The sequence below is a fragment of the Pleurodeles waltl genome, chromosome 10 (genome assembly GCF_031143425.1).
Source record: "Pleurodeles waltl isolate 20211129_DDA chromosome 10, aPleWal1.hap1.20221129, whole genome shotgun sequence".
NCBI classification, from domain to species: domain Eukaryota; kingdom Metazoa; phylum Chordata; class Amphibia; order Caudata; family Salamandridae; genus Pleurodeles; species Pleurodeles waltl.
The window spans coordinates 1,009,213,464-1,009,228,815 of record NC_090449.1 but is presented as its reverse complement, the minus strand read 5'-3'; the positions used below and the strand labels follow the sequence as shown (position 1 = coordinate 1,009,228,815).

General features: G+C 43.0%; 1 protein-coding gene across 1 annotated transcript in view; it reads right to left on the bottom strand.

Annotated features, from left to right (window-relative positions):
- LOC138262126 (intraflagellar transport protein 70A) overlaps positions 1-15,352 on the bottom strand; it is a 142,389-nt gene that overhangs the window by 69,887 nt on the left and 57,150 nt on the right. Inside the window, exons 7-8 of the mRNA XM_069211901.1 lie at positions 4,546-4,674; positions 3,515-3,564 (exon numbers count right to left, since the gene is read on the bottom strand). Coding sequence (XP_069068002.1) covers positions 3,515-3,564; positions 4,546-4,674 — 179 coding nt within the window. The remainder of the gene's footprint in view (positions 1-3,514; positions 3,565-4,545; positions 4,675-15,352) is intronic.

The following is a 15,352-nucleotide window of genomic DNA, read 5'->3' as shown; positions in this document are numbered from 1 at the left end:
GAGTGCTGCTGGGCGGTTCCTCTGGTTCGGACCCTACCCCTCCCCCTGTATGATCTATAGGGGAGAGCAGTGGCGGGTTGCTGTTGAAATCTGCCTCGAAAGGAGGAGGATGAGCCACGACCAAACCCCCTAAATCTTCTGAAAAGTCTCGATGAAGCAGAAGAGGAGGCCTGCAAGCCTAATGACTTCGCCGTGGCCCTACTCTCCTTAAATCTCTCATGGGAAGAGTCCGCCTTGGATCCAAAAAGTTTATCCCCATCAAAGGGAAGATCCAGCAGGGCTGACTGGACATCAGATGAAAATCCAGAGGAACGAAGCCAGGCCTGTCTCCTCGTAGCAACAGCAGTGCCCATAGCCCTGGCCACAGAATCAGTAGTGTCCAGCCCCGACTGGATTACTTGGGTTGCCGCAGCTTGAGCATCTGAAACCAGACTCAACACCTCCTGAGGCACCTCCGTATGGGACGACTTTATTTCTTCCATTAGGGCGTAGATGTATCTGCCCAAAATGCATGTGGCATTAGTAGACTTGAGAGCCATACTGCATGATGAGAAAGCTTTCTTGGAAGATTGGTCCATTTTCTTTGAGTCTCTGTCTGAAGGCACCCCCGGAAAAGAGCCTGGGGCAGTCCGAGATGAACATGAAGCCTGAACCACCAGGCTCTCTGGGGTCGGGTGCCTAGACAAAAAGCCCGGATCTGCAGGAGCCACACGATACCTGCGTGCCACTGATCAATTAACAGCCAAAGATGACACCGGCTTCTTCCAGATCTCCAAAATTGGTTCTAACAGAGCCTCATTAAATGGCAGAAGTGGTTCCGCAACCGTCGAAGCAGGATGTAAAACCTCAGTCAATATATTGGGTTTAGATTCAGACACCGGCAAGGGAAGGTCCAAAAAGTCAGCTGCTTTCCTTATTACAGAGTGGAATGAAGCAGCCTCCTCTGTATATTGTCCTGGAGATGTTAAGTCCCATTCTGGAGAAGTGTCTAAGCCACTTGCCGTATCCAAACCCTGGAGATCTCCCAGAGGTTCTTCAATCTCCCCTTCCTCCAGGGCCTGCTTCCGATACTCCTGCTCCTCAAGGAGGCGAAGAGCAAGCCTTCTTGAATGTAGCCTGGCTTCAATCCTTGGCGTCGACAGGGCGTCAGCCGACGTCGATGCCTGACGCCGATCCTCAGATCCGTCTGACGCCGGATCCATCGGCGCTGTGGACTTCTTCGGCGCCGTATGAGGCAAAGGATGAACAGGAGAACTCTCCGGCGCCGGACCAGCAGATCTACTCGGCGTCACAGGCTGTGATGTCGACGCCAAAGGAACTGGCACCGAGCAAGCACCTCCCATTGGAAGGAAGGGCATGAAAGGTGCCGGTCATAAAGGAGCCGGAGCACCAATATTGAAGGCCAATGGCCCTGAAGGACCAGCCGGTCCACCACCTGGAGCCATTTGTTGAAAAATGGCAAACATCGCATTTAAAAATGCGGAACTGTCAGCACCTGGGGCCGGGAAAGACGGATACTGCGGAGCCTGGGCTCGAGGTGACAACGGCGCCGGCCCCGGCGTCTGAGAAGCCGGTGAGAACTCCTGACATTGAGGAACCTCAAAAACAGATGGTGGATTCAAAGGCGAAGTCGGCGAAGCCAGTGAAGCCGGTGATGCAGGAGGCATCTGCGGCTGCGGAGTGATGGTGGGACTAACCTCCCATGTCTTTCAGCGTCAAACAGAAGGCGACCTCGAGCGCGACTGCTCCCTACTCGACCGGCTCCGAGATTCGCGACGACACCGGAAGTCACGATGACGCCGATGGGACTTTGGAGAAGATGACTTGCGCTGATGCCACTTCTCCCTCTTCTTGGATTTTGCCAAAAAGAGTTTCACCTCACGCTCCTTCAACGCCTTCGGGTTCATCCGTTGACAGGAGTCACATTTCTCCACGTCGTGGTCGGAGCTGAGACACCACAAGCAGTCTACATGTGGGTCTGTCACCGACATTTTGCCTCCGCACTCCCTGCAGGGCTTAAAACCCGACTTTCGTTGAGACATGCTTTCTTTTCGAAGAAAGAAACAGCAACAGTAACTGTAACTACGCAGAGTAGAAACAGTAGCTCCCTCGAAGAATAACCGTCGTTAGAAGGCACGGAAAAAAGGGAACTGACGTCGGCGAGGACCTCTTATTGCCTGTATGACGTCAGACGGCGTCGCGTGGGCAATTGTGACGTCCTCGTCGACGTGCAGAAGCTAGGAAGAAAATTTCAGTCGAAAGCTGGTGCAGGGGGAAAATTCAATGAGTGAGGAATCCACATGTAGTTGTATCCATCAGAAAGCTAATTTTTTTAATTAATCTTTAAAAAAATCATATCTCCAGTTCCCTATATTCGATTTTTGTCGCTTTAGTGTCAGTTTAAAGTTAAAAATATTTTCTATTTTTATAAATTGGTGTGGGGTTTTCTATTGTGTATTGTGTCTTACTTATTTACTGTATTGGTGTATTTAAATGTGTTTCATACCTTCTCCTGAGTCAAGCCTACCTGCTCGCAGCCAGCTACCAAGGGTTGAACCAAGGGCAAATATATTGAAACCTTGACTGGACCTTATATTGCATTGGTGGCCTTATTGCTAGTGGTAGGTGCATACTTACCCATACCAATAATCCATCTCCTGACACAGACTTAACCATGAAGGCACTGGAAAGTTTTATAGATGATGAATAGATACACAAGTTTATGGAGACACAAAAAACTGCTAAATATTAAACAGTGTTCTGTATGGTTGAAATAGAGAAAGAATGAAGTTATGTTAAGGAATGAGATTTAAAGGGAAGGATCTTCAGAGCTTTGTGATGGCAAAGCACATTGAATGCTTCCTTAATGTCTTCTGGGAAAGAGTTCCTGCATTTGGGGATGAAGTACAAAAGCTGAATTCAGGATTGTCTTCTTTGCTAGCAAGATCTCCAGGATCTCTAGACCTTGTTAAATGAAAGCCAACAGAGATAATATACTTTCAGGAGGTATGCAGGCAGCTCAAAGCACAATATGTTGAGAGAGATTCAACCTACCTTGAAAGCAGTTGCGGTCTCCATGGGCATGGAAGGTGCACAAGGAAAGTAGGCTAGTAGCTGACTGGAGTATGGCTTTGAACAAGATCACTGCTGATTTATTTAAGGCTACTATGATAGTGTTAACACTATCATCGTGTAGCGAGTCATGCAGCTCTACAACCATATTCAAGTTATTCTCTGAGATCAGTGATTTTGTTAACAAAGGAAGTGTAACTGGTACAACGATAAAATACCTGGTAGAAAAGGTAAATAGCTTTGATATGCAGCTTTATTTAGAGTTGATGATATGATGTACCATACATATCGTAAGAGAAAAAAAGTTGAAAAAAAACTAGAAAAAAGCTCAATAGACCATTAAAATATAGACTTGATAAAAAAAATTCCCTGAAAAGCAGAGTAGCATATGCGGTTGCTATAGACCTAAAGGTACACACCCTTCCTCCAGAAATGTTATTACCTCTTCAGAACGAGGTGGCATGTCTGTTAAGGCCTCTTGTGCTGCCTCATCTAGAAGTAAGAAAAAGAAAATATGAAATATTAAGCACAGATATTTGTTCTAAATTAATACAGCAAAGTCTAGTTCTAAAGCTCTAAACAATAGAGAAGACATAGTCCAAAAACACTGGATTGACTTCTGCTTTTATACAACTAAAGTCAGTGAACTCTACACACACACACACACACACACACCTATTCCACAGACAGACCAAGTCACATGTAGGAGACAGAACTCATTGTCTAGGGAAAGATCCCAAAATTAACTATGTACACTTGAGCCTGTATTCCTTGATCTCAAAAACTTGGTGCGCTTCCATGTGTGTGATACAGCATCATGATCACCCTTGCACCACCACCCCCCTCCAGTCCTTGTACAAATGTATCCATTTAAACACCCATTGACTCTTTCTTTCATTCCCACACTGATAATGCTTCTCTATCTCAGCAATCATTTAAAAAGCGCTGTTAGTAATAAAACACACTAACTGGCTTTGCAAATGTTTGTTTCAGTTTTTTGCTGCAATGTACTAACCACCAGTCATTGAAAGTTCCACTGGAAACTCAGCCTTAGACAAGAGTAAGACAGGGGTTTTTCTGCACAGAGTTGTGCCTTACCCCTGTCTGGTGTGTGCAGTTTCGCTGAATTTCCAGGTGTTATTCACAAAGCATTTTTTGTGAGCAGTTGACTAAGTCCAGGCATCGTTGTGCCACATTTATGTATTTAGATAAGTAGCATATGTTTAATCAAGAAAACAAGTTTTGTGAATATGAAAAGGTTTATCCATGAGCAAACATGCCTTATACTTAGACATTCAAAAGTTAAGAAAGAGTTAAGCCCGGAGTAAGACAAGGACAAACTGGAAAGGTTTACTAACTAGGGCTTACCATATGTTGCTGACTTTCGTAACACTAACACACAAAGTCTGCCCACTAATGTGGTGAGAAGACAGATGCTTTGCTTTTATTCAGTGAGAAATCTGTTCAACTTACAGTTCTTCAGCTGATATTCGATGGCCGCTTTGAGGTTAAATGCTTCAATAAGGGCAGTTTCGTAAAGGACCAGTGTATTTCCAACACTGCGCACGTCAATACCTTCTGTTGTCATGCCAACGCTAAGCTCTGCAGAGGGAAAAACACAGTCATCCAATATAATGTGATTACACTCTACCAGAAAGCTATAAAAGTTCACTTCAAAAATGATTCTTTGTGCAATGCTCTTCTTGCAGTGATTAACAATGAATTCCGAGACCATAAACATAAAAAGTAAACATACACCTTACTTCTGCCTATGCACACTAGATGTAATCAGAAGTATTTTCTCAAGGAATATGTTTTTAACATTAATCCACTTAACACTTATTTTTCAATTTACAGAAATTATCTAATTTTCCCCCTTAGACTAGTTTATATTATTTTCAGTCTGTTCCTGGAGCGCTTTGAACGCCTCTGGCCACCCAATGATCAAGAGCAGCCCTAAAATCAGAAGAGTTTATGGAAATGGCTGATTAAAGGATCCTGCCTAAGAGGTTCAATATATAGATTGAACAATAATGGCGACAGGGGACAGCCTTGTCTGGTTCCTCTAGATATTTTGAAAAGTGAGCTTAAGCTCCCATTCACTAAAACTCTCGCAGATGGGTCTTGATACATCAAACAGACCGCTCTGCAGAACTTTTGACCCATGTTGTATTGTTTTAAGATTGTGATCAGATTGGTCCAGTTGACTCTGTCAAAAGCCTTTGTTGCATTGAGCGTTACGACTGCCAATCAAATTTAATGTTGATTCGTGCAGGAATCTTCATCTTACGAAACCCTTCTGATCACAATGTAGAAGCCCCCCACTTACCCACTCAGCCTTCGAGCCAACAACTTAGCAAATATATTATAATCAATATTCAGATGCAAAATTGGTCTATAAGACTCACAACAGGCTGGGTTTTTCCCCAGTTTTAAAATCAAGGTAATTGTTGCTTCATTCCAGGTTTTCGGTAACAAGACACAGTACTCCATAATCTACCCAAACAAAGCTGTTATAGCGGGTAGTATGGAAATCCCCAGAACCTTGTACAGTTTCGCTGGTATACCATCCGGACCTGCCGCTTTGCCTCCTTTACTAGATTTTATTGTTGTCCTTACCTTTTCCGTGAATAATTTGTTGGTTCAGGTAAGCCTGTTCACTGGATGCAAGACTAGGCAAATTATTAGTACCCAACCAATTTTTCACATCCTCCTCAGTCACTAGCTTCTCTTCGGAGTACTGCCCTTCAAGGAACCTCTGAAACACAGTCTCTATGTCTGAGCTACTCGTCCACTTCTCCGCAGTCTGCCTACAGTCAATCTCCTTCATAACATTCCTAATGTGATCTGCCTTGATCTGCCAAGCTAACAGCTTCCCTGTGCTCTCTCCATACTGAAAATGAGCAAGCTTACTAACTTCGCACTTCTTCTTGATTCTGGCCTGTAATAATTCATCTAACTGATCCCTCAGCAAACTCAACTTTTTTTCTAATGAGAGTTTTTCTTCCACACTTAAGAATACCATCATTTGATTCTCTAGCTTAGCCATCTCTGTCTCTAAGTGACTCACTTCATTCTTAGACTTCTTATTTCTAACACTTGTGACACTCCTGATTTCCCCTCTTATGACAGCCTTAAAAGTATCCCAAACCACGATCAGGGGAGCTGATCCCATTGTTGTAGTTTAGCAGCGATTAGATTAAGCATTAGCAGAAGACATCTTGTATTTAGTAACTATTGTGAACATTTCGCGGAATCCATTTTGTATTCATGGCAGCCATTTTCTCTTCCACATGCTGCCATGTGCTCACCATGTGCTCTGTCCTACCTTTCTGTTAACTACTCTTGAACATCTGCCTAGTGACAAATTATATTTAGCATCTCCCACTTTCGCACATGCTCAGTAAGGCCTGCAGCTGTTAGTCCTTGAAAACTGTTAGCTCCTCCTACCTGTCGACTGTGCATTTCCACATGACCTTACATGTATGCAAGTCTTGCTTCTATAATTGTACCTCCTTTTAGCCCCTGCGTGGGTATAAAAGGACCATGCTCTCTCAGTTCAGTGTGCTACTTCAAACATTACCGAAGGGTGCTGTTTGAACTGTAGTACCACCTCATGAGGTTAATAAACTTTGTCTTTTATTTCAGTTTCTGTGCCAACTTCTTCCTACATGGTCTGAGGACTTTGTGCAGAGAAGGGTGAACCCCTTGCACTAGTAGGCCTTGCTGAGGCTTACTTCAACAAATTGGCACCCGAACAGGGACTCATCGGCGACTCGGACGCCCAACAGATTGGTCGCGACGAAGGATTGGGATCTCGCTACGGACGATCAATGCCTGAGGAGACCCGAGTCTTGGGAACCACAGCGTTTTTCCCTTCTTTCTGATTTGACCATCCAGGTGGCGCCGGTCCTCGACTGAGATCCTTTTTGTTCATTCGTCATGCAGTGACCATTTGGTCGATTTTAGAACTTTGCACTTGGAACCTGGACACCCGGTGATTGGTAAGAGCCGTTTTACGGCACTTGCTGTGGGTTTTGATGCCTTTGTTTGGTAATGTAGTTTAGCACTACTTACTGTGGCTCTCGTGTTTTGGGTGACTAGTCAATTTGTGTCCTTTGAATTGATATATAAATTGCAATTTATATAGGCAGGTAATGAGGAGAATTTTCTCCAATTTAATTTTGATTTGAACGGCACCTTAAGTGCTACTTTGATTATAATATTGCATATTCTGCACTATTTTTGGCATGCCTGTTTTTAGCGCACTTCGTAGGATGTGTTGCTTTTGTAATGGTACCAATTTGAGACTGGAAGAATCGCAACCGGCACCCCCAGAGGGGACGCCCAATAGAGATATGTATGTTAAACATGGTCTTTCTTCTATAATGTACAGCACATTATGGAATAAATACACTCGTGCGGATCCTGAGTTACGTTGGCCTATGCATGGGTCATTTGATTTGCGAAAGATTGAGTATGTGGAACAATGTATGTGTAAGCGAAAGTCTAGGCAAGATATGTTTGACTGTGTACGAATGTGGGAGAAAGAAGTGCGTGGACGAGTGAAGCGTGAGCAAGCCTTGCTTGAGAAAGAGCAGCGTAAGAATGTATATGTGAAAGCATTGGAAATGAGAAAGAAAGAAATAAATGACTTAAAGGAGCTAGAAGAGAAAGAACGTAAATTACAGGTAACTTGCCAATACACCGTTAGGCAACCTCTCTATCCTATCCTTAATAAACCACATGATGATTTTTTGTTACTAGATCGCCCTCCACCTACGTATGTCGTTCCTTCTGCCCCTCATGAGTTAGCTAAGGTCTCCAGTTCAGAGCAACAGAAGATGCGAGACAGTCGCTCTATGTTGCCTGCTGACCGTGCATCTGAGCTTAGATCTATTGCTCGTAAAACAATTCGTAGCGTTGTCTCTGCTTCTGAACTTTTAGACAACATGAAAGGGTGGACGGAAAAGGAGCAGCTATATTTTACTGAGGCATTTGGCTCAGAAGTTATTGAACTATATCGGAAATATTCTGATGAGTTAGAGCCCGATGATGTAGCAGCTGATCATAAGCAAATGCGTGATGGTCTTTTTTGTTTTCTCCCAGGTGGCTGATGCAATCAGGCGTTTGGTAAAATTATGTGTTGCGGCAGTCCACTTGCAAGAGGAGAAAAGGGCTGTGGACGTAGTTGCACGGACATCTCAGACCGGTGGGGTGCAAGCTTCCATCTTCGGAACAGATAAGACTATGATAGTTCATGCGAAACCAATGCGGGAGGCTACGCCTTTGTATGTTCCTCCTAAAGGATTGGGTACAAGTGATGATAAAAGTTCTGTTGATACTAAGGGTTATTTTATTTATAATTGGGTGTATACTCCTTGGAATAGGGCAGATGTAATGGCACTTAAAACAGCATTACCTGACCCGCGGAAAAATCCAGCCGCCTTTTATGAGGAAGTTGAGGGAGCAATTAGTTCTTGTACTATGACTTTGGCTGACATTGATTTATTTTTCGGATTGATATTACCGCCAGATATGTGGAGAACTGTTCGTAAAATTGATGATCGTGCAGTTTTTGGGGCATCATGGAAAGAATTAGAACAGATGGACGGGGATAGGGAAAATGCGAAAAAGCCATATCAGTTGATTCTAGATCTTCCCGCAGCCATATTAGTTAAGTTAAAAACGATTATTCCCCCTAAAAGGATAGATTGGACTGTTTTAGCGTCTTGTAAGCAAAAGGCAGATGAATCGGTCTCTGATTTCTTTACACGCTTTGAAGAAGCATTTCATGATTTTAGCGGCCAGTTATTGTCAGATGATACGGGCAGACATTTGTTTGTCGATAAATATGTCGCAAATCTGTTACCAGGAATAGCTAGTCATCTAAAAGCTAGTGAAAGTTCATGGACTACCTCTACTCCGGTTTCTCTTTTGACTATGGCTCAGTATTATGAACGTCAGGATTTAGAAGCAAAAGGTAGCGAGGATAAAAAGATTAAAGACTTAAAGACGAAGGTTATGTTGGCTCAAGCTTATGGTCCGCCTTTTAGAGGAAGTGATAGAGGTGGACGTGGATCTTATGGTTCTTCTTACACTCGTTCGAATTTGTCTGCTGATCAGTGTGCGTATTGTAAGAAATTTGGGCATTGGGCTGCCGATTGTCCAACACTACGTGTTCAGCAGTGTTCACGTGGTCAGGGACAAATGACAAATCGCTCAGGATATTCAGGACTTAGAAGAAGCACGAATGATCATGCTAGGGTTGATGCTAATGTACGAGGGAAGGATGGGTTTAACACTTTTGATAGACGGAACCAATACCAGATGTCTAACCATGTGCAGCCTGATTTCCAAGATTCTGCTTATGCATAGGATTGCCTAGGATGGGGTAAGGAATCAGTTGAAGTTCCAGTAGATTAGAGGGGTCCCTATGTTACAGCACATGTTTTGGGTTCTACTGATCAGTTTCTGGTTGATACAGGAGCTACTCGTAGCGCCTTGTCTAAACAATTGATTCCAAGGGCTCCCCTGTCTGGCTTAACCATTACATCGATAGGTTTCGATGGAACACCTTCCCCTAGCCCATTGTCACAACCACTTGCATTCCATGTTGATAAATTTACTGCTCCATGTCCATTTTTGCTTTCTCCAAATACACCAGACAATATTGTGGGCCTTGATATGCTCAAGTATTTCAGGGCTACAATACGATGCTCTCCTGAAGGGGTGCATGTTATTTTAAATGATAATCATCCTGTGATGGAAAGAGTTGGTCTTGTTAAAGAGGATATTGCATTAGCTTCACTCCCTAGTACTTTGTGGGCTACTTCAGATACTGATGTGGGACAAATGATTATTCCACCGGTACATATTAGTGTCAAGGAGGGAGCTGTATTGCCACGTTTGCCTCAATACAAAATTTCACAGGAGAGCAAAGAAGCACTCACACGAATTGTGCATGATCTTATTGCAGTTGGAGTTGTTGAGGAAGTTCTGTATAATGTTTGTAACAGTCCGATTCTTCCTATTCTGAAAAAGGATAATGGTACCAGGATTTACCGATTCATTATTGATTTACGAGAAGTCAATAAGATTGTGATACCACAATATCCTGTGGTATCTGACATCACGACACTTCTTACTTTGGTTCCCCCGACAGCAACTACGTTCTCTGTGATAGACTTGAAGAATGCTTACTTTTCGATACCTATTCATCCTGACAGCCGATATTTGTTTGGTTTTACTTTGAATAAACAATCATATAGATTTTGCAGAGTTCCTCAAGGCTATACTGAGAGTCCAAGTATTTATAGTCAAGCGTTAAAACGACAACTTGATTCTTTTGTTTTGCCTGAAGGTGTGGCTCTCATACAATATGTCGATGATATTTTGTTGGTGGCTGATACCCCTGAGCAATGTGAAAAGTGCACTTTGTCCTTACTTTCTTTTCTTGCTTCACACCATCATAAAGTGTCACGAAAGAAATTGCAATATTGTAGACCAAAGGTAACCTATTTAGGTCACCTTTTGTCTAAGGAGGGCCGTGCACTTACATCAGATCGTATTCAAGCAATTTTAGACACACCAGTACCCTCTACTCAGAAAGATGTTCGTGCATTCCTTGGTCTTACTTCTTTTTGTAGGCAATGGATATTAGGGTTTTCACTCATTGTCAAACCTTTGCTAGCACTTTTGACTAAAGATACTCCAATGCCCCTCCCATGGACAGATGAATGTGAGACTGCTTTCCGGCAGCTACGACAAGCCCTTTGTTCAGCACCAGTGTTAGGTACTCCAGATTACATGAAGCCTTTTGCACTTTACGTACATGAGAAAGATGGATGTGCATTGTCAGTTTTAGTACAGACACATGGCGATAAGCAGCGTCCCTGTGCATATTTTTCAGCAGTACTTGATCCTGTCGCTCGAGCGTTGCCTGGGTGTTTTCGTTCAGGTGCCGCAACAGCTGTGTCAATACGTCAGAGTGAAGGGATAGTTTTGTCACATAAGCTGTTGGTGTTAGTATCCCATGCGGTTGATGCTCTTTTAAATCAAACAAAGGTACAACATTTAACTAGCGCCCGCATAACAGGATATGAATTGACATTGCTGGCTCCTCACATTACACTGAAGAGATGTGCAACACTAAATCCAGCCACTTTGTGGCCATATTCGGTGACTCAGTCACAAGAAACACATGATTGTATATTCCTTACCGAAGAACAGACAAAGGGTCGTATTGATTTGCAAGATACGCCCCTTCTAGATGTAGACGGGGAACTGTGGGTTGATGGGTCTTGTTTGAAGTTGCCAGATGGTACGACCTCAGCTGCATATGCAATCACCACAATACACACGGTAGTGGAGACAGCTCGTATACCACAGAAGTCAGCTCAAGCAGCTGAACTAATAGCTTTGACACGAGCATGTGAGCTTAGTACTGACTTATGTGTGAACATTTATACAGACAGCCGCTATGCTTTTGGAGTGGCTCATGATTTTGGTTTGCTTTGGAAGGAGAGAGGCTTTCTCACATCCCACGGGATGCAGATAATGCACGGAGAATTAGTGCATAACCTCTTGACTGCATTGACATATCCAAAGAAACTAGCTATTGTGAAATGTAGTTCACACAAGAAAGTGACCGATAAGATAGGGCAAGGTAATGCTCTTGCGGACCGCGTAGCACGTGAGACTGCGATGCAGCGAAGTACTACTTCTATGTATGTAGTGAAGTCACAAGCTGAACGTTGGCATAATGCTAGACAAGACGTATTAGATATACAGAAATCTGCTTCTGTGAAAGAACGTGAGCAATGGTCTGAAAATGGAGTATTGGATGATGAGGGCTGTTGGCGGAATAAGCAGATGGATAAATGGAAATTGCCTATAGCTTTTGTACAACCTATGGTTCAGATGGCACATGGGCTGGCACATGTTGAAGTTTCAACAATAACTAAGTTGCTTACGCAAGTTTGGGAGCATCCAGAAATTTCCAGTACAGCTAAGAGAGTAGTACAGTCTTGTTTGATCTGTTTACAATACAATCCTGGAAAAGGGACACGTACTCCTGCGGGAGGGTTTGCTACACCAACTGTACCTTTTGAAGTTCTACAAATGGATTATATTCAGCTTGAACGCTGCAACAATTTAAAGTATGTCTTGGTGGTGGTATGTGCCTTCATTAAATGGATAGAGGCGTACCCCACAAAGGATAATACTGTCATTACCACAGCGAAGGTGCTTTTGAAAGAATTTTTCCCTAGGTTTGGTGTTTGCAGACTTTTATGGAATGATAACGGACCTCATTTTGTTGGGGAAGTTATTAAGTATGTCCTGAAAGGATTAGGGATCAAACAGAAGTTCCATGCGGTTTTCCACCCACAATCAGCAGGGTTGGTGGAAAGGTATAATGCTACTTTGAAGCTGAAGTTAGCGAAGATACAGGCTTCCACATCCTTAACTTGGCCGGATGCATTACCGTTGGCATTATTGTCTATTAGGTCAGTGCCACACTCTCGACTCGGCCTTAGCCCATACGAAGTGGTTTTCAGGAGGCCAATGAATATTTGGGGTGTTCCTAAGCCAAATTCTGTATATGATGTACCTTGTGTCCTGATGAATGATTATTTGGCACAGTTAACCGACAATTTGGTTTCTATTCATCAACAGGTTCGAGAAGCACTTCCTGACAGATCTACAGGTGAAGGCCATGAACTCCGACCTGGTGACCAGGTGATGATTAAGTCCTTTGAAAGATCAAGCAGCTTGGAACCAAGGTGGCGAGGCCCAGAACAGGTGCTCCTTGTGACAAAGACAGCAGTTCGAGTGACAAACTGAAAGAATGGGTCCATAGTACTCACTGCAAAAGAGTGCTACCTACCTTGGTGGAACCTGCTGTGCTGACTGATCATCGAGAGATTTTGACTACGGAGAAAGGCCGTGCTATATCACCTGACGAATCTGCAGAGGTCTTCCCGGACCATACGACTTCTGGAGTGTCGCAATATAATTTGAGACAGAGGAAAGAATCTGATTTTTTTTTTTTTTAAACTGGTTGAGCTACCGCCCTGGGTTAGTGAAACGGAGAGCCAATGTGGCAAGGGGGGGGGGGATCAGCCATGCATTAGAGTAGTGACACCCGTCTTGGCCCGTGGTGAAGAAATCAGCGGCTGCCCAGGGATAAGAGCTCCAACGATTGTTTTTAATTCATTTCTAAAAGGGTCAATTATCACTGTTGCTAAAATGAATAACAAACTGATCATTAGTACTATGGGGTTTGTTGTTTTGGTGATTATAGCAATAATCACTTGGTTTGTTGAAAAGAAGGCTCCTGCTCGTGAGTTTTTTGTTGCCACTACTCCAGTACCAGAGGATCACTATTACTTTACGCTTCCCTATCAAGAGCAGAAGCACCGTCAATCGTACTTCAATAATACTTTCATTCGGATGTTGCATCATACTCATAATGCTACAAATACTACTAACTGTTGGGTATGTGGAATGATACCTGTGCATCAAAAGAAAGGAGGAACACCTTTCATTCCTCTTCCTTTTTCACACAATGGTTCTTGTCAAGCTTGGTACACGCTTTTGTTTGCATCTGGAAAACGTACAGAGGGCGGACTTCTTTTTTGCCTTAATAAAGTATGCTACCAAGACAAAGATGGGTATCCCCAAGCCAAAGGAACTAAATGGGAATGGGAAGAGTATCAACCGGACAATGTTTCAATACTATATGTCTTCACAAATATAAGAGACTCTGACAAGAAAGAACAATTTGTGATTTCTGTTACAAAAACTAAAGCAGATTTATGTATATGTAGCATTGGGCGAATTCCAGTAGGGATAAGCGATTGTACCTTGATTCTAACTATTGAGGGTGTAAATAATAGTAGTTTTACAGCTTCACATAATACATATTTTGTTTGTGGTAACTATGGATATTGCCAACTACCTGTTGGGTGGTCAGGTGTTTGTTATGTATCTTTTCTATTACCCCCTGTGTTCTTGGCCCCTGCATCATATCACCGAGATTTTAAACTGTTCAATGACATCATTAAAAATAGATATAAAAGGGCAATAAGTACAAATGAGGTAGACCAAACGGATACTAGCCTGCGACAATATGTTGATTTTAATTTAGGGTTGTTCTCCTTTGTGGGTGCTGCGTTAAACAGTAGGAAAGTGAGACGATTGACTAGGGTTGTGGAAGCTGTTACCAATCAGGCAGCTCTGGCACTTGGGAATATTACTGAGGAGCTCCAAATTGCGAGGATTGTAGCGCTCCAAAATCGTATGGTACTAGGGGCCATATGTACGAACACATTTTCCCATAGACACAGAATGGGCAAAACTGCTTGCTACATCTGGCCCTAGATGTGATATTAGCTGACCGAGGTGGTGCATGTCGCATCATCGGTAGTAGTTGCTGTGTTTTTATTCCTGATCACTCACCTTCAGTATATGATGCAATATCTAAATTGCATAAAATTGCTGCAGAAATCCACACAGAGACTGGTACTTGGACTTTTTCTGGATGGTTTTGGGCTCTTGTTTCTGCCTGGGGCTGGAAACTACTGACTGTCCTTTGTGTAATGATTGCAATATTTTTCACATGCTGTATCTGTGTGGTCCAATGTTCTGCTCTATGTGTATTACTGCTTGTATGCCTACCAAAAGAAATATTACAGAAATGAAAGCACAACATATGTTAGATTAGGAAATAGCTGAAATGATGAGCATAAATATACAAGATGAATATTTACATTATCCTAGAAAGACGAATGTCTTCAGCTAATGCTGAAAGGGTCGTCTGTTGTAGTTTAGCAGCGATTAGATTAAGCATTAGCAGAAGACATCTTGTATTTAGTAACTATTGTGAACATTTCGCGGAATCCATTTTGTATTCATGGCAGCCATTTTTTCTGCCACATGCTGCCATGTGCTCACCATATGCTCTGTCCTACCTTTCTGTTAACTACTCTTGAAAATCTGCCTAGTGACAAGTTATATTTAGCATCTCCCACTTTTGCACATGCTCAGTAAGGTCTGCAGCTGTTAGTCCTTGAAAACTGTTAGCTCCTTCTACCTGTCGACTGTGCATTTCCACATGACCTTACATGTATGCAAGTCTTGCTTCTATAATTGTACCACCTCCTCTTAGCCCCTGCGTGGGTATAAAAGGACCATGCTCTCTCAGTTCAGTGTGCTACTTCAAACATTACCGAAGGGTGCTGTTTGAACTGTAGTACCACCTCATGAGGTTAATAAA